The sequence below is a fragment of the Pogoniulus pusillus genome, chromosome 17, assembly GCF_015220805.1.
Source record: "Pogoniulus pusillus isolate bPogPus1 chromosome 17, bPogPus1.pri, whole genome shotgun sequence".
In the NCBI taxonomy this organism is placed as follows: Eukaryota; Metazoa; Chordata; class Aves; order Piciformes; family Lybiidae; genus Pogoniulus; species Pogoniulus pusillus.
The window spans coordinates 13,231,709-13,256,940 of NC_087280.1; the positions used below are offsets into that span (position 1 = coordinate 13,231,709).

The 25,232-nt window shown below is 43.3% G+C and overlaps 1 protein-coding gene across 1 annotated transcript in view; it reads right to left on the reverse strand.

Annotated features, from left to right (window-relative positions):
- HDGFL3 (HDGF like 3) overlaps nt 1-24,917 on the reverse strand; it is a 39,515-nt gene extending 14,598 nt beyond the window's left edge. The window contains exons 1-2 of the mRNA XM_064157725.1: nt 24,445-24,917; nt 560-636 (exon numbers count right to left, since the gene is read on the reverse strand). Of these exons, the coding sequence (XP_064013795.1) occupies nt 560-636; nt 24,445-24,528 (161 nt within the window). The 5' untranslated portion in view covers nt 24,529-24,917. The remainder of the gene's footprint in view (nt 1-559; nt 637-24,444) is intronic.
- Nucleotides 24,918-25,232: the final 315 nt, after the last annotated feature.

The following is a 25,232-nucleotide window of genomic DNA, read 5'->3' on the forward strand; positions in this document are numbered from 1 at the left end:
CTTTTTGTTCTGATTCCTCTCTTTCCCTGCGAGCTCACTCAGCATACTTCTTATATCACTTCTGAGAGCTCCATCCTACAATATCCCCAGCACAAATCTCACAGGAATGCATCTATTTTAAAGCTGCGTGAGGACTGTGTGAGACTCTGGGGTCTACTTGCTTTCATTTCACCAACTACCAAGTGAGTTCTCACACAGAACACAAATCCAAATGTGTATGAATACAGAAGCCTGATCCCTGCTATCATGTACCTTTAAGTAAAAAAATGTTGCCCCTGCATCTGGGTTCAGATGACTCTTCAATAAATTTATGCCAGTAAACATAGGCAGTGGTTATTACTTATGTTTAGTTCATAGTATACTACCCATGCAGAAGTGTTCCCATCTACTCTCAGGTTTCACTTCCATGTGTTAACACAAATGAGTTGGGCTCATAGGACCTATCCCTAGGCTCACAATGGCTTCACTCAAGATTTGTTCTAATAAAATCAGTGGAGGTGATGTTAGCTACAACAGAAGACGACGTTTTCAAAAGAGAAGATCATGCTCATTCACTTACGTTTCATGAGTCCCAAAAAAGAAGATGGGGTATTTATTTGCTGGAGGTTTCACAGCTCCTTCAGGGAGTTCATCAATCTGTGAGACAGAAAAATGGAGAAAAAAAAGATTACTCCCAAATGTGGTGTTCCTTGTTCAAGAATCCCTAACAAGCCATGGAAGTGCTAGTGCAGGTATCCTAGGAGGTCCCACTATGTGCTGAGGTGGAACTGTTGATTTTTCAGGCAGGCAGATCACACAGAGTCAGTATATGACAGAAACACTACAGGGAGACAACAGAAGACCAAGGAGCAGACAAAAAGTTTTAACGATTTCATGGGCGTTCTAATACACAAAGGCAATAAAATCAAGTCTGCTTAATTTTAGTGCTAACTTCAGATGCTGCCTCATCAAAGCACTGAAGCCCAGAGGGTTATCCTGTCTGTCTCACACAGTCACCTACATAACTTCTGCAACAAATGGGGAACAGATGGTATTTGTGAGGCTCTGCAGCTGGAAAACTGGACAACCCCCCATTGGTACTTCCTGCTGGTGATGGTGGTACACAGTGTAAAATGCATAACGCATACCAGGCAGGAGGGCCTGGGCTTCTCCTTCCCCTGCACCATCCTCACAACTGGTTCTGGTCACCACTCCCCTCTCCATCTCTTCTTTCACAATTTATCCCTGGCCTTGTTTTTCTCAAGCTATAGCTGCAGAGCAGCTAGAAGAAGAAGGCTATTGAGAATGCTCTCTTGAGCAGCCAGGATTGGGACAAACGCCTTCAGTGGAGCAGTGTCTAGGCCCTTGGTTGATGTCTTGAGTGAGAGCACTGGTCTTGAGGCAGGAGGTTAGGCCCATGCCTTAGTCTTGTCCATATGAAATTTTTCAGTCATCTGCAACAGAAATAAGAGAGTCCAGGTGCCTACCCACACTAACCAGAAACACAGCACGGCTTTAAATAAGAGCTAAGTGCCTGCCTTCCCAGAATGGCACTTCTGAGCATATGTGGGTGTCTAAAATTAAATGTCCAGAGAAGTCTCTGGCTAAAAGGGAGCTTAATGAATCTAGACATGTATAGGGCAACACCAGAGAGCAGGTAGAATGGCTTGCTGCCTGGGTTTTAGGCAACTTACCTCAACATAAACATATTGAATACCACCAAATGTCACTGGAACTGAGAGCGAAGTGCTGACATACCAATGCTATAACCAAATCTACTTCTCAGGAGAGCACAGGGATGGAACCTGCATGTTTTCACTCAGGAGGCCAGGCTCACATGTGCTTTCCTTCTTTCCCTGCCGAAGGACCCCATACACTGAATTCTTGTTGATTAATAAACACCAGATTGTTTTCAAAGGATGTTCTCTTTCACTGTAAAGCATCTGCTGGCTACGTCGCTCTCAAAGGAGTACAAGATTTTATAAGAATTCAAGTCCTTTTGGTACCCATTGGAGACAGAGAAACCAGAGCCATGTGTGGAGCTATAACATCACAGGACTCCTCTCTGCACAAGAAATGGATACCTACCTTGTAGGTCTAAGTGGAGCATTCTCTGAAGCTACACCAAAGTCAGGTGGTATAAAAGCACTTCTAAATCACTCCCTGCCTCCTTTCTGTGGCACAGCACAGAGGTGTGGATGGTGGGGCTCTAGCACAATGGGCTATATGTCACTGTGCACTCACTGTCCATCGCAGTCTGCAGGAGACAATCCGTGATGGTCAGAGGTATCACATGCCTTGTGGGCACAGCAATTACCCAACTTCTTTTACTTAAAGCTAATGACTTGATAAATAAAAGGAAAGTCTATAACAGAACAAATGCACACAGAAGGAAGATGCTCATGGAAGATGGAAGTGTGCCCTCGTAGCTCAGCTTTGTGTAAGAAGAAACTGAAATGATATGACAGGCTGCTTGGTGTCCTTTTCATCATCAGGAATATACAGAGGAAAGACTGCCAAAGGTATTTTTTTAGAACTCATTATTTCCTGACACTAACTATTTGGCTTTAAGTGCCCATAATGTGGTTATTTGCTCACTAATTCATTATTTAAATACAGGTATTAGACTAGAACAGTGATAAAAAGACTGCTGGGGAAAAACACTGCAGCTCATTTTACAAACTGATAGCAAGTCAGGGAGATAGTATGTCCCACTTTGCAGCACATTTTACTGTTTCCTTAAAGATAGAAGTATCTATGCATCAGACCAAAAAAGGCTGTGCTGGCAGCTTACCAAGTACAAGGTACTCAACGGTCTGGATGCCACAGCCATCTTCCTCTTTATTATGACAAGGAAGATGTCCAGAGAGATACTAGAGCCCAGAAAAATGTGGACTCCCACGACTAAGATGAACAATGTCTGCGGGGACTTGAGCGTGAATCTTATTTGGCTGCCTGCAACACAGCGCCAGCTCTGGGCTGCATTACAGAGCAGCACAGTTCAGTTACTGCCTCAGCCCTTTAAGAATGTTTCATGAAATAAAGCAAACAGCTGTAAATGATCAGCAAAGCAGAGGAATGAAGACATGCTAAGTAGGGAACACTGATCAGAAGAGAATGGGGATCTTACATCACACATGCTGTGCTCCGAAGCAATGAGGATCTTCTCCTAAGCAACATCCCAAATAGGGTTAAGCCTCATGTTGTATCCCCAGTACTTTATACTGCTAGCAAAGAAGCAGCACCAATCTGACAAAGGACAGCACACGCATCTATCATGCAGCTCACCTGCTCGCTATTTCATGGCACATTTCTTTATTCATCCAAGTATACCCTCTGACTATGTATCATCACAGGAAACCACAAAAAAGCTTTTCATAGCTTTTGCAAGTTGGCATACACATGCAGACACGCAGTATAAATCTGCACTAAACAGCTCAAGGTTAGACTGTCAATGTTCCCACTCTAACATTTCACTGTGCAGCTGAGGTCAAGACTTTTCCTGCCTTCAGTGATTTTGCTGTGAGCTCCTCAGCTCTCAGGCCTGTGTACTGTAATGAGGTTGAATACAAAGTGACAGTGCTATCTTATGGCCATTTAACTCTTTGGCAAAAACTCCAGGGAATTTAGATAAGGATGAGACCCCTTCTGCCATTAGGCAAAGATATCTTCCCTTTAACCTATTTCACACATACCCCTGCATTAAAGACCACGAGAGGAGAGTTTTGCACAGTCCACTCATTTCCAGTAAAACCACCTTAGCCCTCTGAGAATGCTTATTCAGCTGCAAAACAATCCCTGCACTCCCGGACAATCGCTGCTGTTTTGTACTAACAGAAAGCAAGCAGTACAAGCAACCATACTGCAGCCCCCTGCTGCTGCACACAGTCACAATTTATTCCCATCCTACAAGATGTTTTTGTTAAATATGCTGAAGGTTTGAATCTGATATTCTTCCCCATATCAGCAAGATCAAAGGCAGAGAGGGAAGGAGGGAGAGAAAGGGAGTGAGCGCATGAGCACAAGAGAGGGAGAAAAGCATCACTGCTTCGAACCACGAACAAAAGAGATAAGTGCACCCATACTAGGACACAGTATTGTAGTCACAGAAACCTCGCTACTAACTAAAGCATCTATCTGAGAGCTTGACTGCCACTGCATTTTGCTTCTGGAAGGAAACAAACAGATTCTAAAGTGCCCGTTATAACCTGCAATCAAACAGGAGATCCATCCCCTCCTGCACCAGAGCAGACAGCGTGCTGGCGCTTGCTGCCACAGCAATCAGACACAGCAACGCATGGTGTCCAAATCTGACATGTGCATCAGCAACATCATGGGCAGCCGCTTCACTCACGGGCAAAATTAAAGCAGGTGGTTTCAGATTTCGAGTTTTACCCCTTTTGCTCCCGTTGCTGTCATCTGCTTAATGAATAACAATTGCTTGGTTTTTGCACAACCTCAGCTGAGCTGCACTTCCCAGCATTTGCTTGCCAGCCAAGCAGGAGAGCTTTAAACACGTTACCGTGGTTGGGGTGGGTTTTTTTGGTAAACAAGTCAGGAACACTGAACAGAAAATGCAGCCTAGAGCTCTCAAACCAGAGCAGGGCTTTATCCAGTGGTGTTGCTAGGGACTACCAATGTGCAAGCATGAAATCTATCTCCCTATATTGTAGTTTACAGGTTAGGATGTACGTGCAGGCTGAATATTTTGCTCTCAATGTTGTTAAGTAATTGCTGACTTCCCATGTAGTATTTCCAACCGCTTCTTACAGACTGGCTTTGGCAGCACTCACACCGCAACACTTTCTTCCCAGTTGCCATGAGGGCAGGGACTCTGGGGAGAGAGGCACTGGCTGGGTGGGTTGGACTGCAGCTGCAGAGCTACAGCCGCAGAGCTGTTCTCCCAGAACAGCAGTGGCTCCCCGAAGCACAAATCATCCCCGTGCTTGCCTGTGGGATAACGAGGCATGTTCCAGGCAGGCGGAGGAGCTCCCTGGGAGGCCTGATGCAGAACCAGAGGAAGCTGCACCCCCTCCTGGGTGTTCTGCTCCGCAGAGCTCTGCATTCCCTGCAAAATGGTAAACGTCTCTCCAAGACACGCGGAAACGCAAGCTTTGTCTTTCTGTCTATGGAAAGCAGCTTTCTGTGGAGGTTTACGTTACTGCAGCAGTCGAGAAAGGCACAGTTCTGCCCATCAAGGCGGAAGGGCATTCCAGATGTGCCTCCTTCCACGTGGAAGGAGAGCAGGTGTCATGTTGTATGGCTATCACAAAACCTCCGTGCTGTAGATAAGCTGCTGCTCAGAAGCAGAAATTCCAGGCTGTCAGGGTGGCTTTCAAAACCAGACCCTGTTCCATTGTGTTCCAACAGAATTTTACACAAAAAGAAAAAAAAAAAAGGACTATGCAAAACCACCTATCGGGTCCACATGTACAGACAAGAAAGCTTTACTTCAGCCACACAGAGGTGCTGATGTGGTCACTGAAACCACAAGAACAAGTCCTTTTATTTTGCAAAAAGAAGGAATTAAAACTGCAGAGCAGTAATCAGTGATTGTTTTGACATAGTGTAAGTGCCTTTGACTGGCAAAAGCACACAGAAGCACTGCAGAGATCAGTATCTCCCACTGAAACCCCTGGAGTCACTGCACAGCAGTTGAGTGAAGGCCTATAGTACTTTTGCTGGAAAGTCGTTCAAGTTGCTTATTATTGCCCAACACATGCTAGCAGCTTGATCTTTTGCAGTTAGCTTATTAGCAAAACTCTACATGGATAAAAGCAATACTCTTCAAACTCCATTATTAAAATAAGACATTTTGCTATTCTACAACGTTTTTTTTCAGATGGATTTAATATGCTTTTTAATAGCCAATGCTACTGGGAGCCAGCAGTATGGCAGTATCTTTTCTAAACCATTATTTAAAATGCTGTTCTGTAAAACATTAATTTTTTTTTTTCCCCAGAGGATCCTCATATGCTAAAAAAAGAGATATAAAGTATCCAACCTACTTCAAGCTAAAACTATGACTCTGATTCTGAAATACTTTAAATTAAACAGCAATCCAACTGATTGGAGACTGCTGAATGTTTCTCTCATTTATCAGGACTATATGACATTTGTAGCAGAGCACAACTCCTTCCCTGATGTACATGACATGCTAGAACACCTAGTGTGGAATGCTGGCATATGCATTTTTCCACCCATTAAAAAAGACAAGCCTGTGAAGAGTGAGAATAGAAGCAGGATCCACCTTAGTAAGGTAGAATTGTACAGCTACAAAAATAAAAATTAAAAAAGGCTCTAGGCATGGAAGAGTGCCACCAGCAAAAACAAAAAGCAAAACAAGATTAAAAACAGCAGAGCATACTTTTGAGCACTGTTGAAAATGGCTGAAGGGTATCCTGCAGACAGCCAGAAATGACAATGTAAAGACATCAATCCTCCTTTTTTTTTTCTCCTTCTGTGCATGCTCAAGACCTCAACGAGATAGAAGACAATGAAGGGTTAGTTGGAGTCCAAACAATGCTGGCAGGCAATGTCTCACTAGGAAAGATCAGCAGTCTTGCAGCTGAGTTCAACTCCTTTACATCCCTAATTAGCAGCATATTTTTAAGACAGAAAGTTGAAATACACTTTCTGCAGAGCTGCTTTAATCTTCAGTATGAAAATGGGGCCAAAGCTTAGTCCTGCGTGACTGGTATCTATATGCATGACTTTGTAGATAACAGATTCATGTGATTCAAGTCCTCTGTGTGCTTTTGTGGCTGGTGGACAGAAGACTGTCAGAGGAGGAGGCTCGAGGGTTACAAAGCCTAGTCCTATCTCTACCACTGGCCTCTAGAGTGACCTTGGCCAGATCACTGCATCTTCTTCAGTCTCACTTTTACAAATGGGGACTATTCTCCTTATAGAACACATGAGGTCCACTGCTAAAATGCTAGATATTACTAATAACAAATATTTCCAGCACTGTCAAGAGTAGGATTTCAGGTTACCAAACTGTAATCCTCTCAGTGAACACAACCCTAAGTTATACTGCTGAAAAAATGCTCCATTTTTTCCAAATGAAGTGTTTCCTTGACACTGTTAGGGAAGCAATGGTGCCTACACTCCAGATTCTCTCCCCCCTCAGTCTATGATCGCACTGTTTTCAGTCTAATTTTTACCTGTAATAACTCAGATGATTTTGCTGAACTGGACAAAAGGAGAAAGCCAAAGAGATATTAAGATTCCCCATGTTTTGTGATAATTAGGCTGTCCATCAGAAGATGGCCAGACAAACAGTCCATATGCTGAGAGACAGCTTGCAGTACAGTCTTAACCAAAGCATCAGACAACAGGGAATCCACATAAAGGCAGCCAGAGAAAAATAAGCTTCTTAAGTTTCATGGCTCACAAAATTACATTTTATTTGGAGATGGGTGGGGAGAGGTTGCTCACTTTCAACAAATACTGACAGTTCTGAGGCATTTTCTGTTTATTTCCCCTTAAACATAGTGAAGCTTGATTCTCCTTTGTCTGAATTTTTCCTCAGATATGAAAGCACTGTTTGCAAGTGAGTAGACCATAGTAAGCCCACCAATACCAAACTAAAGCCATTTCTGATGACAAAATCTGGTTATCCTGATTTATAGTTTTGTTACAAATATTTTTTTCTTGAAATATGGAAGTAAGAAATGCACATACAAAAATGTGCTTGAAAGACATACAGCAAATAAAACTGAATTCATTAGTCAATAAATACATCCCAAAATGAGAAATTTTAGGGACTGAACATTCAAAGGCACCATATTTTTCTCCAGCTATTCTCTTCTCATAAGCCAAAAGGACATGAAAAGTCTTATATTCTTCCTCCCTAAAGTGCCCAGATAAAGCCTGCCACCCTCTGTTATCACATCTGCTATAAAGAGAGGATGAATGGTATAAGAACTCATCAGATTGAGGATTTCTTTTTCCTTTAAATACTTAATTTTACTATTTCGTTGATTTTGTTTAAGGAAAAAGGTTTTATTTACAAGACAGGATTTTTTGCCAGTATGATCAAAACCTTTTCAATTGGACATAACCTGCCCTACAGGATTGACATTTGGTCAGATACATGCAACCAAATTTTATACTCAAGGTTCATCTGTTCTACATATCAAAAGCTTCATATTCCACTGTTCAAGCTTTAAAGACGTCTTGCTAGTCCTTATACTCATATTGGTACACTTAAAGACAAAAGGTAAGCAAATTTCTGGAAGTTTGCCACTTCCCAGACCTGGCTGGCAAAATTTTCTTCTTTTTTTCTTTCTTTTTTTTTTTTTTTGAGTAAGGTAACATGATGGATGGTGACAGCAGGGGCCAGAACAGGAGCCTCCAATTTGTGTCAGGGTGGACACAAAAACTTGCTAGAGACAAAGCAGGGAACAATCTGCTTCACTTGATGCTGCCCACAGGCTCTTGCTAGGGAGGATTCAAGCTTGTCTCTCTGGAGATTGCAACTATCATTTAGGCCTTTAGGTACAGAAAACCTTCCTGCTTGTCTCTTGTGGAAGCTGTTTTGTTACCATGAATTGCGGCTAAGAAGTATAGTATCAGGGAACTGAAACGCTCCTTGTCACTGAGCAAGTATTTGCACAGAACAAATCCTTACTGTTATATGGGCAAAGAACACAAAATCTTTGTCCCTTCAAAGTACAAACATTATCAGTGTCCTGCAACCCTCTGAGGTTTAGGTGCGGCAGCAGAGATGAGACTACAAGTGTCATGACCAGTCCTCCAGAGGGAATAAAGACACAGCGAAGCATTTCTTTGTCTCCATTATGTTGCTCTCTGTGGACTCCTAGACCATAAAGACTCATGGTTTTCAATATCCAAGTGTATGTGTTCACATCAGAGTATCTATTTGCAGGACTTAAGCAACTGCTTAGGAACTGGCTGGAGGGCCGGACCCAGAGAGTGGTGGTGAATGGTGCCACATCCAGCTGGCGGCCAGTCACTAGTGGTGTCCCTCAGGGATCTGTGCTGGGCCCCATCCTCTTTAACATCTTCATAGATGATCTGGATGAGGGCATCGAGTCAGTCATCAGCAAGTCTGCAGATGACACTAAGCTGGGGGCAGATGTGACTGAGTTGGAGGGCAGAAGGGCTCTGCAGCGGGACCTTGACCGCCTGGACAGATGGGCAGAGGCCAATGGGATGGCATTCAATAGCTCCAAGTGCAGGGTGCTGCACTTTGGCCACAACAACCCCATGCAGAGATACAGGCTGGGGTCGGAGTGGCTGGAGAGCAGCCAGACAGAGAGGGATCTGGGGGTACTGATTGATACCCGCCTGAACATGAGCCAGCAGTGTGCCCAGGTGGCCAAGAGAGCCAGTGGCATCCTGGCCTGCATCAGGAATGGTGTGGTCAGCAGGAGCAGGGAGGTCATTCTGCCCCTGTACTCTGCACTGGTCAGACCACACCTTGAGTACTGCGTTCAGTTCTGGGCCCCCCAGTTTAGGAAGGACACTGAGATGCTTGAGCGTGTCCAGAGAAGGGCAACGAGGCTGGCGAGAGGCCTCGAGCACAAGCCCTATGAGGAGAGGCTGAGGGAGCTGGGGTTGTTTAGCCTGGAGAGGAGGAGGCTCAGGGGTGACCTTATTGCTGTCTACAACTACCTGAAGGGTGGTTGTGGCCAGGGGGAGGTTGCTCTCTTCTCTCAGGTGGCCAGCACCAGAACGAGAGGACACAGCCTCAGGCTGCGCCAGGGGAAATTTCGGCTCGAGGTGAGGAGAAAGTTCTTCACTGAGAGAGTCATTGGGCACTGGAATGGGCTGCCCGGGGAGGTGGTGGAGTCGTCGTCCCTGGGGCAGTTCAAGGCAAGGTTGGATGTGGCACTTGGTGCCATGGTCTAGCCTTGGGCACTGTGGTAAAGGGTTGGACTTGATGATCTGTGAGGTCTCTTCCAACCTTGGTGATACTGTGATACTGTGAAAACATAAACTTCTGTTTCACAGTATCATGAACTAATTTGTGTATTACCTACCCATCTTTTTGCAGGCACAGGCAGTCTGAGGTGAGCTGCATACACAGTGCAGAAGCCACATGAACAGGTACTGAGTATGAGGGAGGTCCTTAACAGACATAACCTTCTGGTGCTGAGGACTGCAGAAACACAGACACACTCTGTACCAAATCATGGTATAGAGGGTGCTCACATGAAGACAGTGGACTGGGACACTTCAGCAGGGGAGAGGCCTCAGCCTGGATTTTGGGTCTGAGGGATAAGTGCAATTGCCAAGCATCACTGGTACACAGGTAAATTAGTTATGATGCAAGTAAGACACACAACTACATCATGGACACAGTTTAGGAGGAATGAGAAGCAATGAAACTTAATTGCAAACCCAGTGAGATGGAGGGATTTGCAATACATTTTCAAAGCTAGGTTTTCCTGTTTGCACTGCTGACAGACTGTGAACTCCTACCTGCAGAAGAGCTGAGTATCCGCAGAAAGCCTAGAGTCACTATAAACCAAATTACTCTCTGTAAAGAACTGTTTCCATTTGTTTCCTCTGCCTTAGCCACTATCAATGGTACAAGCCCAATTAAACTGGTAGACTATTATGCCAAGATGGAACTTCTGTATGTGTTGACTGGGTCACTAAAACCATGGAATGAAAAGTAATTTGTGGAGTCACAGTGGTCTCTGCATAGCACTTAGACCCAACTTGGTGTTTTTCCTGGGTTAGCTTTCAATCTCTGCTCAGATTTCCAGGAGATGTCATTACAGTGTCAAATACCTTCTCTGCAAAGTCCCTCTGTCTAGGAATTTTAATCTGTCTGCCTAGAGAGACTTGGGAACAAGTTTTTCCAAGCCAAGTCATACTCCTCCCCATCTGCCTGTTTTTCTGCTTCTAAAACCTCAGATGAGAGTTTTCATTTAGTTTTGTAATGTTGCTGGAATGGAGACAGTCCCTAAAAGATTAACAGCCTTATTTATCAAAATTAAGGTTTTCATTAAAATAATAAAATGAAATCTCAAACAGCAACTTGCAGTAATAAACTCTACATGCAGAGCACTCCATTATGTATATGCAGACCTATGAACTTAAATCCTAATTACTAAACTACGTTAGAAGAAAATCACAGAATCACAGAAACATTCCAGTTGGAAAAGACCCTCAGGATCACCAAGTCCAACTGATATCCCTATCCTACAACATTCACCCTAAAACATATCCCCAAGCATCACATCCAAATGACTTTTAAACACATTCAGGGCTGATGACTCAATCACTTCCCTGGGCAGCCCATTCCAATGCCTGACCACTCTTGCTGTGAATTTTTTTTTCTTTATGTCCAGATTCAAATGAAGCAATAAAACATGAAGGACAAGAAGAGATGTAAGTGGCATTGGAGTCCAAGGTGAGATGAATACATCAATATGGTAGTGACCAGACTTGCTAGGGTGGCATGTTTGTTATTCTAAAAATATATATTTTGCATCATGAACATTAAATATGAGGTTTAAGCACTAGTACTCTGTTTTAATTTACGTGGATTAATTGTGGACTTGAAGTAGCCTACATGTTTATATACTTGCAAGATGAAGAGTTACCTTCTCATAGTTTCTTTCTATCCAGTAAGTTAAGCTGAATATGTGTATGAGGTATCTGGTGTTATTCTCAAGTAAGTTCTCAGAAAATGGTGTTTCAGTGAACACAAGTAACTTACAAAACCTACTGATTCGGATGCACTTCTGTTACTGAAGTCACAAAGTCTACTCCAGACTTTATTTTCTTTCAAAAGTCTCTGATTTTCTCTAACTTTCCTTCTCTAAAGATGACCAAGGGCTTCTGGCCATCACTCTGGTTTCTATACAGTGCTTGGAGGGGTAATCAGAAGGTTAATTGTAAAGGAGTGATTTTAAAAGGATAGAGCCTGCCATGGGACACATTGCACATGTGGAACTGTAATAGCTCTTTGCCCACATACTTTAATATGAAATTTTAAGGACACTCTTTACCTCTGCACGAGGAATGGCATCCATACTAAGCATAGAAGTTGAGCACTCTCCTTCGGCAGCTCAGTAAAAAACAGTGTTCCAAGGGAGCCTGTCACTGTGTTTTAAAAAGCAGATACAAAGAAACAGTGTACATTGGGCAAACAACAGAGAAAGGGCAACTGCACATGAAACAGAACTTGGATAGTGAGACACCTATCTAGAACTAGGAAGGGCATCAGGGAACACTGCACATATAATTTTTTCCTAGGATCCTTATACAGTTTGAATATACACCTCACACAAATCAACAAAGGCCACTCAAAAGCCTTTCAGTAAGTATTCATAACTGTAATTCTAAGTGTCACTTGGCTTTTAATGTACTGATGACACATGATGATTCCAAACCATGCTCTGCAAATGCAGCATTTTAGCTCATACTGCTTTTAATTGTCAAGAGCCCCAAATCAGTCACACACACAAAACTCATGATGGTGTCCTTTTCAATAAAACTGCCTTGGAGACAACCCTGACACCCCCATTACTATGCCAGGTAAACCATACTGCTGACACTTGATGAACAAGTAAACTAACACTTTCATCTAGCAGCAAATGTTTCATAAAAACTGTAAGCTTCTCATTTACAAATTGCTTCCTTTGCTCCCACATCTGCTAAAGAAGCTGGTGTTTCCTCTTAACATACTGCCACTAAAATCTTTATTATTATGGGCTTCTAGAAACTTAACAGCTAGAGGCTTGATCCTGCAAGCACAGCTGGGCATAGTTTGGCAGCATAAACAAAGCCATTGTCTTTGTATGATCAGATCACATCCAGCAAAATAACACAGCAATTATAGACACAGGTGAATCCATTCTTCTGTAAGGCAGGAGATGGCATCTTCCAAAAGATAAGGAGAAAACATTTGCAGCATTTTAATGCTGAAGGGCCCTGACTGACAAATGAGTCTTCTCTAATCTCTTTTCATCTCTTAACAAGAACGTATCATTTTACCAGAAGTTCCAATTCAGAAAACCTGCTTAGAAAACTGACCCACTCCCTTAACAACAATAAAAAAATCTCCAAAGCAAAGTCTCTCAAACAAATGCAAAGACAACAAAATATTAACAGATAGAACAAGCTTATTACCGGTGATACATCTTTGTGGATATTAAAATTCAAACCACAAGATTCAGTTAATAACTTCATGCTACCTTTCTCTAAAAGCTGTGATAGAAATACTGTGACAAAGGAAAAAAAAATAAAACAAAACCCAAAACATTTGCACAAGAGGAAGATTTTGAAAAGCTCCTGATAAAAAACAGCAAAAGAGGTACCTGAAAATGTGAACATATGCAAGTCACCTGATCCAAGCAACATACGGAAAAAATTATCTGTTGAGTTTGCTGCACTACTAATATCTTTCAAAACCCCTGGTATTTGGAGAGGCACTGCAGTGAGGAATGTCATCTTTTATTTTTCTCTTTTTTTAAGATGAACATCTGCCTTCTCCCTTGGGCTATGGTCCTACTTTATGTTTCTACAGGCACGGCAGCACACATGTAAGCAGTTTTATTGAAATCAAGGAATCTTTATGCAGTCAAAACTCATTCACTGCCTTTGGGACATGGCCTTTAGAGAGTAAACTAATAGGATTGGTATCATCTTCCTTACGTTGTTCTGTAAGAACCAGGACAGCAAACCTTCAGCCCTGCAGCAGATCTGTGCAGGGCTACTGGAGTACATGAAATGCCCAAGCCCCTGCCTCTTGGAGGATAATGAAACAGTGGTAAACAGAACACAGGAACCTCACCTCTGCAAACACTTCCACATGTGGTTAATCCTGAATGAATGGTACCTAATTGGATTCCAGATAATAGTGTCTGAAGAAATCCTTACAGAAATACAAATTTACACTGCCTCAGATGGAAATAGTGACATCTGGGATGAAAACCAACCAGCAACTAATTAGTTTATGAAAAAGATGACAAAAGATGCCACTGCAGTAGGGCAGTGTTTGGCATAAGATGCCTTGTTTAGGTGTATTCCTTGCCAAGATTTGCCTCACTTAACAGCTTCTTCCATGTTCTGGAAGAGGCATCTGGGAGAGAGAACTAGCAGCCCTTGAAACTATTAAGACAAAGATAGTCTCTTGTGCTGCTGTTGTATGTATGTATGAACATCAAGTCACTTCACTACATCCAGTGACAGTAACACCAACATGACAACTGACTCACAGAGTCCTGGGCCTGTGAGAAATATGATCTGGAAGTAAACCTTAATTTATTTTTTAAGAAGAAAAAGCTAACACATCTGGGAAAAAGGATTGGCAATATAAGAGAGAAACAGCTGGAAGCAGCAACACTACAGGAAGCCAACAGTGGACAAGTTACATTTGAACAACTAATGTGCTGCAAAGGTCAAGGCAATATGCAGAAATCCCCATATGCAAACACACATCCTGCCAGAGAGCTCTCATGTAGTGCAACCGCACCTAGGGAACTTAGTTCAGCCTCATGCAGGACATCACAATACAGGCTGGTAACAAGTTGGAGGAAGCTAAGGAAAAATACACAGATATTTACGTCAACTTACACACCAAAAGTAGTCAATGGAGCCAGAGGGATTGGTTTACATACAGTGACAAATAATATGTTATATCCCAAGGAAGGAAGTCAGGCCATGCATGGATGGCCTCACTTCATCTGCAGGGTGCAAATCACTCCCCTCTAAGCCTGCTGGCTCTGGTGCTCCACTCAGCCATTGTGCTTGGGTGGTCTCTGCATAAGCAGTAAGGAAAAGAAAGGTAAAACATGAGAGGAGGAAGGACACAAACATCCTTTTGAGTGACAGTGCTCTGCTTTCTGGCATCACCTCATACTGCTTTGTCAGGATGGCCAACCAATGGCATATGCAAGTCTAAATGCCACTCCATCACTGCCTTCCATGCTTCCCTCCATCCCACAGCTGCGGTAATGGGAAAATACCAACACATGTCATAGAAAAGGTGAACTGTAAACATCCTACATCTCCAGTTTTCCCACAGGAAAGGAGCTGAAGGAACTGCCTCCTGGTTACTGAACAACAGGTTAGAGACTAGGATAACAGCTAGGAACTGAGACCTGGATTCTTCTTTTCTTCATATGTGAGGATAGTCCAGCTGAGGAAGATACCCTGTACTCCAGGAATTAAAAGAAGGGGTTTATAGTATACCTTTGATTTAGGCTTGGACACTGTAAAACTAAGATTTGTGGAGCTGGAGGAAAGCAAAAGAAGACCTACTTGTATCCAATGACTTTCCATGCAAAACACAAAAGCATATCACAGAAAGCACAGCAACTGAGAATTGTTCTTTGCACCTACAGCATTTGCTCTTCTATCTGTATTTTTCTCTCTCCCGCCTGAATTGTATCTGCAGACTGATGCTACATACCTCTGTAAGTTCACTCCCTATGTCATTAAGTTTCAATATGTACTTGTATTTAGTACATTTAGTAATCCAGTCTGGAACAGGACTGATTCCCAGAAGCAGTTCGCATTATTGTGCAATTGTGTCTCCAGCTCTCCCAGACTTCAAGTATTTCTGTACTCATTGCCTCAGTGTGGTTTTACATTCTCTATTTTAAGTGGCTTCACAGGTAGGTGCTTTACAAGCCCAAGGACTTTAAAGCCTGATGCACTGTTTTATGATTGACACCAGTGAAACAACAGTGATATCTGGTCCCTACAGCTCTTACAGTCTGGAATTTTTGTTTTCTTCCCTGACCTCACTTACTCTGCTGTATGCAGGATGCTCTGTTAAGTGACGGTCTTAAAGAAACTCTTTGGCTATGATACTCCTTGCCCTGTTTTTCCCCTTTTGTTATATGATGTCTTCTATTCAAGCAGCCAAACTAGAGCTGGCAAACAGCTTCTCTCCAGGTTTTTTACACGTTGCTGCAAGGCAAAATAAACAGTTGTTTCCAGTTTGCATTTCTGGGGCTAGAGATGTACACTAATTATCCTTTCAATCTGCTAATGGAAAACCAAGAGACATTTACAGGTACTTTTCCAAGGCAGAGGCTAAAGTCTGTGGACATCTATTCTTTCTAGTGGTGGGCTCTGTGCTGCCCAGAGCACAGTAGAGAATCAACTCCTCTCTTTATGTTGACTGAATGCATTTTTGGATTTCACAGGGCTTTAAAAGGAGATAGAGATGAAATCCTTCTGAAATTCAAGAACACTGTGTGTCTTCTAGGGGCAGCAACAATGCCAAGGATGATATCGGCGTTGACCTGAGACCATTTGAAGGATGAGGAATGGGACAATGGGAATGGGACGATAGGAACTATATCATATGGTAAGTTTTTTGTTTTATCAGGATGCTGTAGCATTTACACACATTTCTTACATTCCTTTTGTTTTCTAGAACAAAAAATTAATCTAAACAACACACCCCCACCACCAACCCCTCAAAAAGAACCTCAAAGCCAGATTTCATACAACCACCAGGTACTAGTGAGAATTATCAAGACTGTCATGTCAAATAGCCTAAGCAGAAGAAAAGAAAACTGGAAAGGAATTTGCAATTAATCTTCAATTTCTGAATCAGGTTTAGAACTGGCTGTTACAAGAATGAAACAATCTCAGATGTGCACAGCCAGTAATGCAGAGACCTTCCCAAGAGAAGGAAGCAACAACCTGTTTCCTTCTTTAAGTTTTAGAAGCTTTACCTCATGATAGTCACTTGTTTGCCAAATATTTCTTGGAATCTTTTAAATAACTGTTCATTCTAGTTGCTTCTGTCGTGCTTCAGCCAAGCTACTGGCCCTTCTATGTTCATGCTGTTTCTATTGGAGTCCAGAGTCAACGGATGTGCTACCACATCCTGCTACAACTATGTTTTAAGCATCTTGTCTATGGGAGTCTGTATACCTAAGCAAAGCACAGCACAGCTGTGTGTACACACACACTTATATATCCCTGGGATAGGGATGCAGATGACACAGAGCTGGACTAGAAAGTACCAAGGTACCTAAAGGTACAATGAAATGCTGGCGTTCAGCTAATTGCTAACACCTTTTAAAAACGGCTCCACCACCTCTTCCTGACTGCTCCATACAGGCTACTTTCCAGTGTTTGTTGCTATATTTATCACTCCAACTACAGTATTACCAAGAGGCCTCAGGCAGTCTCCTTCTCCTTTACGCCTCTCAAGCACACAGTGAAAAGGTCTTTACTGCTCAGGCAACACCATTTCAAATAGCTAAAATGCCCAAGCTCTCTACATTGTCATCACTTTTCCAGTATTATCAGGAAATCCTTTCATGGATCCTCAAATGACAATTGTATATACTTACTGTCAGCACTCACTCACAGAGAAGATTTTTATTACCCTAAATGCAGGAAGGCTCATTAAGGCATTACTATGATGGGGAAAGGAAGAGTTAAGACTGAAAATTCAGTCTTCATTTTGCTCTCTACACTGAAAAAAAAATTAATTCCAGTTGGGGGTCCTAAAATGTTCTTTACACAACAATAAAAAGAAGAGATCGGTCAGTTAACGTAATGGAAACTAACATTTCTCATTTCTTTTTGCATTAAGAACATACAGATTGACTTGACAGGCTACAGATTTCAATGAAAAGGACATGCTCCCTTCAGACAAAATAGATATCCAATTATTTTCATGAGATTAGTTGATAAAAATTATTCAGTGGCTTCAAAGTGACAAGGGAAAAATATCGAACAATAAATCTGTACAGTATGAGCAGTAAAAACTTTTAATTGCTTATTGCCTCAAAACTAATGAAACAACTGTCTACATTCTAGGATAGCTTCATTTGGACTTAAGTCATAACACTGAAGGAGAAAATGTATTCATCTATTGTCATTCACACAAAAATATCACTTGCACATTTGGAGTTAGTTATTTAAACTAATTAAAGAAAAAAAACCTATACAAAAAAACCCCAACAACAACAACAAAAAAACCCAACAACAACAAAACAAAAAAAATCCAAACCCAAGCAATAAAGCAAAAAAAAAAAACAACTGCCAGAAAGATTTAAAGGACTTAAAAGATATCTTCCCAAATATCCCTGCCATGCTAATAACAGACATTTTGCCTCCAAAATTAATCATTTGCCAAATGAGTAACTGGAAAGGTTTTGCTGTAAGCTATGGCTCAACTTTATGTATAATAATTACTCCATTTCAGACTACAATCCTCTGTTTTTAAGCTTCACTTAAAGTAGAATGCAGGAGCATGAAGAAAGATCATCAGTTGCTGAGGTTCATCACCTTATGAAAAATTGCAGAATTCATACTTTACTCCTTGTTATTTTTGTTTAGGAAATGAAGGAAACAGTACTCACTGAGCTGATGAAGTCACTGAAAAGGCACTCAAATCTACTCTAAATACAGCCAGATTTCTGCAAATAAAAATTTAAATCCTATCCAAGCAACGTGTGTCAACCTGGTACAGAAGGTCTGGAAAGGAAAAAACAATTCCATAAAGAACTCATTGCTTTAAATGTGCTCTTTTCAGATGCAGCACAGAAGTCATGGGATTGCTGCCTGAAAAAGCCATGACTTCACCATTAGTTCCTAGGTTAAGAGAGACCTTTGCAGTCATCACCAAATCACATCGCATCTCAGAAAGGAACAGAGACATGCCATGAAAAATTGCTTGCAGACCTCCAAGGAATGATGTATGAGTGAGGTACATAACTAAAGAGGGAAAGAGATGGAAGAAGCTCTGAGTTAGTAAAGGAGAAGTCTCAGGAGACTCATATTTAACAACATGGCAAAAGAGAGGTCATGAACTAGAGCAACCAAAAGGTGAAAATGGAGAAAAGCACATGGTGAAGGACTGGACAGGTCCCAAATGGCCAAGAAGGAAAGCTCAAAAGACTGCAGACTGGGTTTTGGCAGAAAAACAGAGAAAGATCTGTTGTTTATTTCTGATGGACCCTTTGAAGTTTTCTGGATCTAATCTGATTTTTGTCTGTCATTCTTTGCCAAAAAAGATAAACCCTGCCAGGGAAAACCTACCTTCTCTTATTCTTCTACTAATAAGAAAATAAATGGCCTGTTTTAAATATCAAACACTTAAAAATGTAGAATCTTTCTTCTATGATGCATTTGAGAGCTTGATATTTCCAACCTGTCATACCTCAATTATAACTGCCCAAAGTTGTTCCTGGTTAAGTGTCTTGTATTTCACCAGCCTATGTCAGAACACAGGCCTGGGTCCTGAACTGAGAGCTTCACCACAGTCAACCCTCTAGCTCCATCTATAATTTTGCTGAACTGGAGGTTTGTTTACTAAATGCCTGCCTAGGGATGTTCACAATAGATACTTTTAATATTTTACTGATACTGCAAGTCTTCAGGAATTCTGTCACTTTGTAGCAGTAATTTCTTTGAATAGTCTCTAATATTATATTATACTTTAATACTATTGTATTATTTGCCTTATCTTTTTAGGCTCTAGTCTAACAAAGTCTTTAAGCAGAAGCTTACCTTTAAGCCCTTCCCTTGTATTACTTTAATTCAATTTAAGGTGCCTTGCTTTCATGCCTTGCTGAAGACATAGTTAGCAACACTGAAAAAATGCACTCAGCTACAGTTTAGCACGTAACCATTGCACTGATGGTCTCAGCCTGCCTCAGACACTAGCTCCCATTAAAATGACGTTTACTATATATTACTCTAAGCAATATACTGAAAATTAATAACCATTTGCAATTCTAAAACATAAAGTGCCCCAAATACCATTTTACTATTGCTGTTGGCAGATGGTTTTAATAGTGACATTTACATACGAAGATTGTCAGCTAAATAGCAAACTTGGGAGTTCAAGTAGATGTTAATTCAGAGAAGCAATAGAGGAACTGGACAAGAGTCCACAAAACAGGAATTCACCTCCACATGACAGTAAATACACCTTCCTAACAGCATCACACTATCATTTCACAGGGTGCATTCTCCTCCCAATACAAAACGTTCTGGACAGCTCTAAACATCCACACCTTTTACACTAAAATGCACTGCTTTACCTGTTTAGATCTCTTTTGTGTTGTTCCAAATCAACTTCGCCATCCCTACACAAACTACTTGTGTTTACCCAAAGAGAGTTCTTGTCTTCCCAGCTGGATGATCCTAGATTTCTGTTCAGTAATGGGTTGAGCCATTTACTTGGGCACACTCTTATTTTATTGAGGTCATTCCAGACTTTTTCCTCTTCCCTCTACAGCTGCATTAACAGCTTCTCTCCTATTTTTAAATCAGCAGCTAATTTCAGCAACTAAGTGCTTATTGTTTCTTCAGGGTCACTCATAAAACAAACACCATTATTGATCTTTCTGAATCTACCACTAGTTTTTCTTTTTTATCTCATCTGAGTGACTGTTCAAGGGGCAATTCCTCAATAAACCAGGACATCTATCCTAGATAAACTAGGGTATCTGAAGAAAGAGATTTTTTTCTCTCTGTGTGCTTATACAGCTCCTATCATAGCAATAGTCAAGCAGCTCCTAAATATTAGTGATTTTGTCTCCACAACACCTTTCAATGGGAAAAGTGTTAACTGTTTTACAATCAGGGAATCACGACACAGAGGGATCCAGTGCTTCAAAGGCAAGGACCATTCATAAAGTATAGAAAGAATTGAATTAATATTTCCTACATATTAAGCACAACAGCATCTTCCTTCTGTTTTTGTGTGCACCCTGGATAGACAATTTGTTGGATTACACTGACAGATGACCTGGCCAGTTGGTATTTATTCTGCACTTCTAATGAGCATCTGAAGACAACTGACATCATGGGCAAGCACAGAATCCATACTACCAAACGGATGCCAGTATTTTATCCATTGTTATTATTAAGGTTCAGTACAATTCTTGGGACCTGGTATTTAAACCTTTTCACTGTCCACCAGTTAAGATAAAGAAGATTTTGGCTTTTTCCAATAAAAAGTTCCCAGCTCTTGCAAGTATTGAGAGCTAAGTAACATCTTTCAAACAGCAAGTATCTAAAAGCATCTTTTGAAGAGAGTAGGTTTATTCTCCAGTATTAGTTTAACAGTGTATCATAGAATCATAGAATCAACCAAGTTAGAAGAGACCTCCAAGATCATCCAGTCAACTAGACCATGGCACCAAGTGCCTCATCCAGTCTTTTCTTGAACACCCCCAGGGATGGTGACTCCACCACCTCCCTGGACAGTCCATTCTAATGGCAAATCACTCTCTCTGTGAAGAACTTCCTCCTAACATCCAGGATAAGATTTACTGGGCATTACAGTTTCAACTAATTGCAGCAACTTTGGTCCTTTTCAAATTAATTCTAGACCAAACAACAAAGAAACTTTATACGCAGTTTGACTGCTTTAATGCACCATCAGTTATCAGACAAAACGTTTTCAGTGGTCTCTGGGCGTATCAGCACTACCTGGCCACTTTCTTCCTGGTTTCTCTCTTTGTGATGAAAGTCGGGCATGCAGATCAATGCATCTCAAAAGAGAGGGGGTGGAAAGCTAATGGCCTAGGACTAGTGATTGCTGCCTACCGCTAGATAGGACTGTGGTGTTCTGCCACATAGAGCTCGCCAAGCCCACGAACATTATCCCTAATGAGAGACAGGAGTAAGTCTTGTAAGTGCAAACCTACACTACCACAGCTGGACTGCGTCTGGGATTTGAGATGGATTTTCTGTATGGTACTGCCCATGCACACAAAAATACATGGTTGATTCTGAGACAAGTCAATTATGTTTCATTAAAGGGTAGGCAGAGTTCTTCTATCCTCCTTTAACACTTCTTAAGTTCATTAAACAGAGTTTTAAGAAGTTTGTGTCCAGACAGGAAATTAATGTCAAAAGTCTCCAAGATGCAAAGCACAACTTAGTAAGCGCAATAACACTGCCACTTAAAGATACTGTTTTTCATATTATTTAGTACATTAGCACAAAATGTGTAAGTTTTTACCTGAGACTACAAAGATCAAGCATGTCAATTGCATAATGAATAACAAAATAAGTAGAAAACACTCAAGGATCTGGAAACAAGCACATCCAGATCGGCATTCGGTTGATCAGAGTCTCTGAATTAGATTCTCAGCTCAAATGCTTCTTTCCTACTTAATCATATGCAATAATGTTTTCTAGGAAACAGAATAAGCACTAGTGTCCTTACTAGGTTTTTGCTTTGCTTGAGAAAGTGCACATCATGCAAAACTTGGCAAAAAAGATGAAGAGAGGTCCTAGTAAAGACAGGATGCACTGTATGTAACAAGCAACATGTTAGGTTCAGCCAAACCTCAGTCTGATCTAACATAAAGCTGTATGTAACTACATCATGTGTTTACAGGAGCTCATTTGGGTGAGTTAAACCCCAGTACTGATGCTCCCCTAGCCTGGCTGCTATCTTCTTACTTGATGGCAGACTCTGGGCACTTAATGGTTTCTACCTCTGCTTGCTAAGTCATATTAAAACTAGAGATTGCTCTGTCTTCATTTGAACTTTACATCCTGTTAGCTAGCACAAAGGAAGTTATGTTAACAGTACACCTATTTTTTTGCTATCAAAGATGTACTCTGTTGGATGTTATTACCATTCTGATACCTATTTAGACACCAAGGCAAAAGCTATGATCAGCTGCATTGCATATAACGATTTTTTTAAAGAAAAGAAAACACCATTAAAACAAAAGGCTCTGTTCTGCTTCAGGGTAAACAAATGGGAGGTTTACAAAAGCTCAAAAAGGAAAAGGATTAACATGCTTCAATGTGGTAATGGTCTCAACTGTTCATATTAAAATTTTCACAGCAAATTAAACCATGACAGGGGAAGTAAAGAAGTCAATTTTCAGGGGCTCATGCTGTTCTACTGACATAAATTGCTGGGTTTTAGGTAGTATATCTACCAACCTGTGTAATAGAATAACAAAACCACAACCCAGCGTTGATTAAGTTCAGCCTTTCGCATGCTAATTTTATTCTGTTCTGCAAAAATAACTGAATGTACCACCTTATTAACAGGCTTCTAGATATTTAGCACCCTCTCACTATTTTTTCTTCACCAATCCTTGCTTGGTTTTGTTGGCCTTCCCTCCTTGTACAGTGTCTGCTGTTCCAATACCACTTCTCTTGCTCCTTCAGTTACACTCAGGACACATTTCTGCCACTTACACTCATCCTTTTCCAGGTGTCTCTTGAAAAGGATAAAACTAAAATGTCAGTCTATCCTTATCGTGCCTATCTATGTTTCCCCGGATATTGCATGCAACACTTCATTATCTTAATGCTCTTTACAGTCTATAAAGACCAGCAGCTTCCCTTGAATAGCAAATGATGACATGAAGCACGACCCAATCATGCCGGTAGGTTGGGAAGACAAGTAAATACAGACTCTCACTGGTTGATGCCTGACAATCAGTTCACACAGCACATGTCACATTGTGAGTTTACACAGTAGTGAACAAAAAGGAGGGAAAGAAGAGGCCGTGTAAGTGTGCCACGGTACCAAACCGCTTGGAGAAAGCTCTGTTCTACATTATTGTAGCAGCACTGAATAAAGGATGTTTAAATACAATAGGGCGCTTATCTGACTGCCAAATGCTCACGATGCCTTTCCACCTCAGTTATATCATGGCAGCGTAAAACAAAAAACGACAAAGGACTGCGGAAGAAAGTCAACTCAGTGGAAGACTAAAATGAAGCAGGAAGCCAAATACCCCCAAAGCCTGCGTATAGAGGGCTGTCTCCCGAGCTGTTGGAATGCCGGCACCCTGCATGTACCCTGCCGCACCTCAGAGCCAGGCCCTGCTTCACCTCACCCAACCTCTACGAACCAAGCCATGCCACCTCTCCCACCCGCGGGGCTATCCTGACACCCGCCACCCTGGAGACAACCGCAGCCCGACTCCGGGCCTCGGCCCCCTCCCACGGCGTGCCACCGGGCCTCGCCCCTCCCCCCATGCCCCTTCTAGACCTTGCCCTGCCCCTGCCCCACACAGGTTCCGAAGCTTGGCCCGAAACCACGTCCTCCACCTGGGCGCTGGGCCGCGCTGGGCCTCGGGGAGAGGGCCGCCCTGCCCCAGGCGCCGGCCGCGGGGGGGAGATGAGGGCCCCTCTGCCCCACGGGGGAGCCAGGGGACTGGGCGAGGGAGGGCGTATAATAAACAGCATCGTTGTCATGCAGGCAGGGCTGCCGGTTCCCCAAGCCTCCTCCCCGTGATAACAACCCAGGTACAGCCCGCGCTCGCCCCCCTCCCTCCCTCCTCCTCCTCCTCCTCCTCCCGGGGGGCCGGGGAGAAATCTGCAGATCAAAGAAAAGATGCACAATAATAACGGGGTGGGCGCGCACCGCGGCCCCCCGTCCGACGGGCCCGGAGCCGGGGCCTCCGGCGGAGGCTTGCCGCGGCCCGGCCGCTGCCCAGCCGGCAGCAGGGCGAGGGGGGCGGCGGCGGCGGCGCGAAGCCGGGGCCGGGCGCCCCCACCGCGGTTACTCACCCGGGCCGGCCAGTGTGGGTACCCCTTCATTTTGGCGAACACCAGGTCTCCAGCCTTGTATTCTCGGGGCCGCGGACGAGCCATCGGGAGCCGCCGCGGGAGCTGCTGTGTGTCCCCCCGCCCTCCCACACCCCTCGCCCCGCACACGCCGCCCCGGGGGCAGCCGGGCAAGCCCCCGCGGGGTGCGATGCGCCCGGGCACGGGGAGCAGTCGGGAGCGGGGCCGGGCCGCGGGCAATCCCCGATCTCTCCGGCGGCGGCGGCGGCAGCAGGAGGAGATGGGGTGTGTGTGTGTGAGTGTGTGTGTGTGTGTGTGTGTGTCTCTCTGTGTGTGTGAGTGTGTACGCGGGGGAGGGGGAGGCCTTGGACACAACCCCAGCAGCCCCGGGTACCAGGGAGCCGGCTGGCGGCGGGGCGCCTGGCCGGGCGGGGGCGGCCGGGGAGCCCTCACCCCGCGGCGGCGGGCGGGCGCGGCGCTGCCCGCGGCCCCCCCCGTGCGAGCTGGCTACGCCGCCCGCGCCGCCCGCTCCATCCTCGCCGCAGCCGCGGCGGCCCCGGGAATATGGAGCCGTCTCCTCCGAATTACTCCTCGGGCAGCGACCGAAAACAGGATCTTCTTACCCCCCCTCCGCCCGCGCCTCCCCCCGCGCTTTCCCTTCCTGTTATTTTCTAGGTACACAGATCGGTTTCTGTGAAAACAGGAGAGCAGAGAGCGGCTGCAGTCCTTCCCGGCCCTTCCTTCCCAGATGAAGCATGACATGGTTCTTTATGCAAGCCCGACATGGAGGC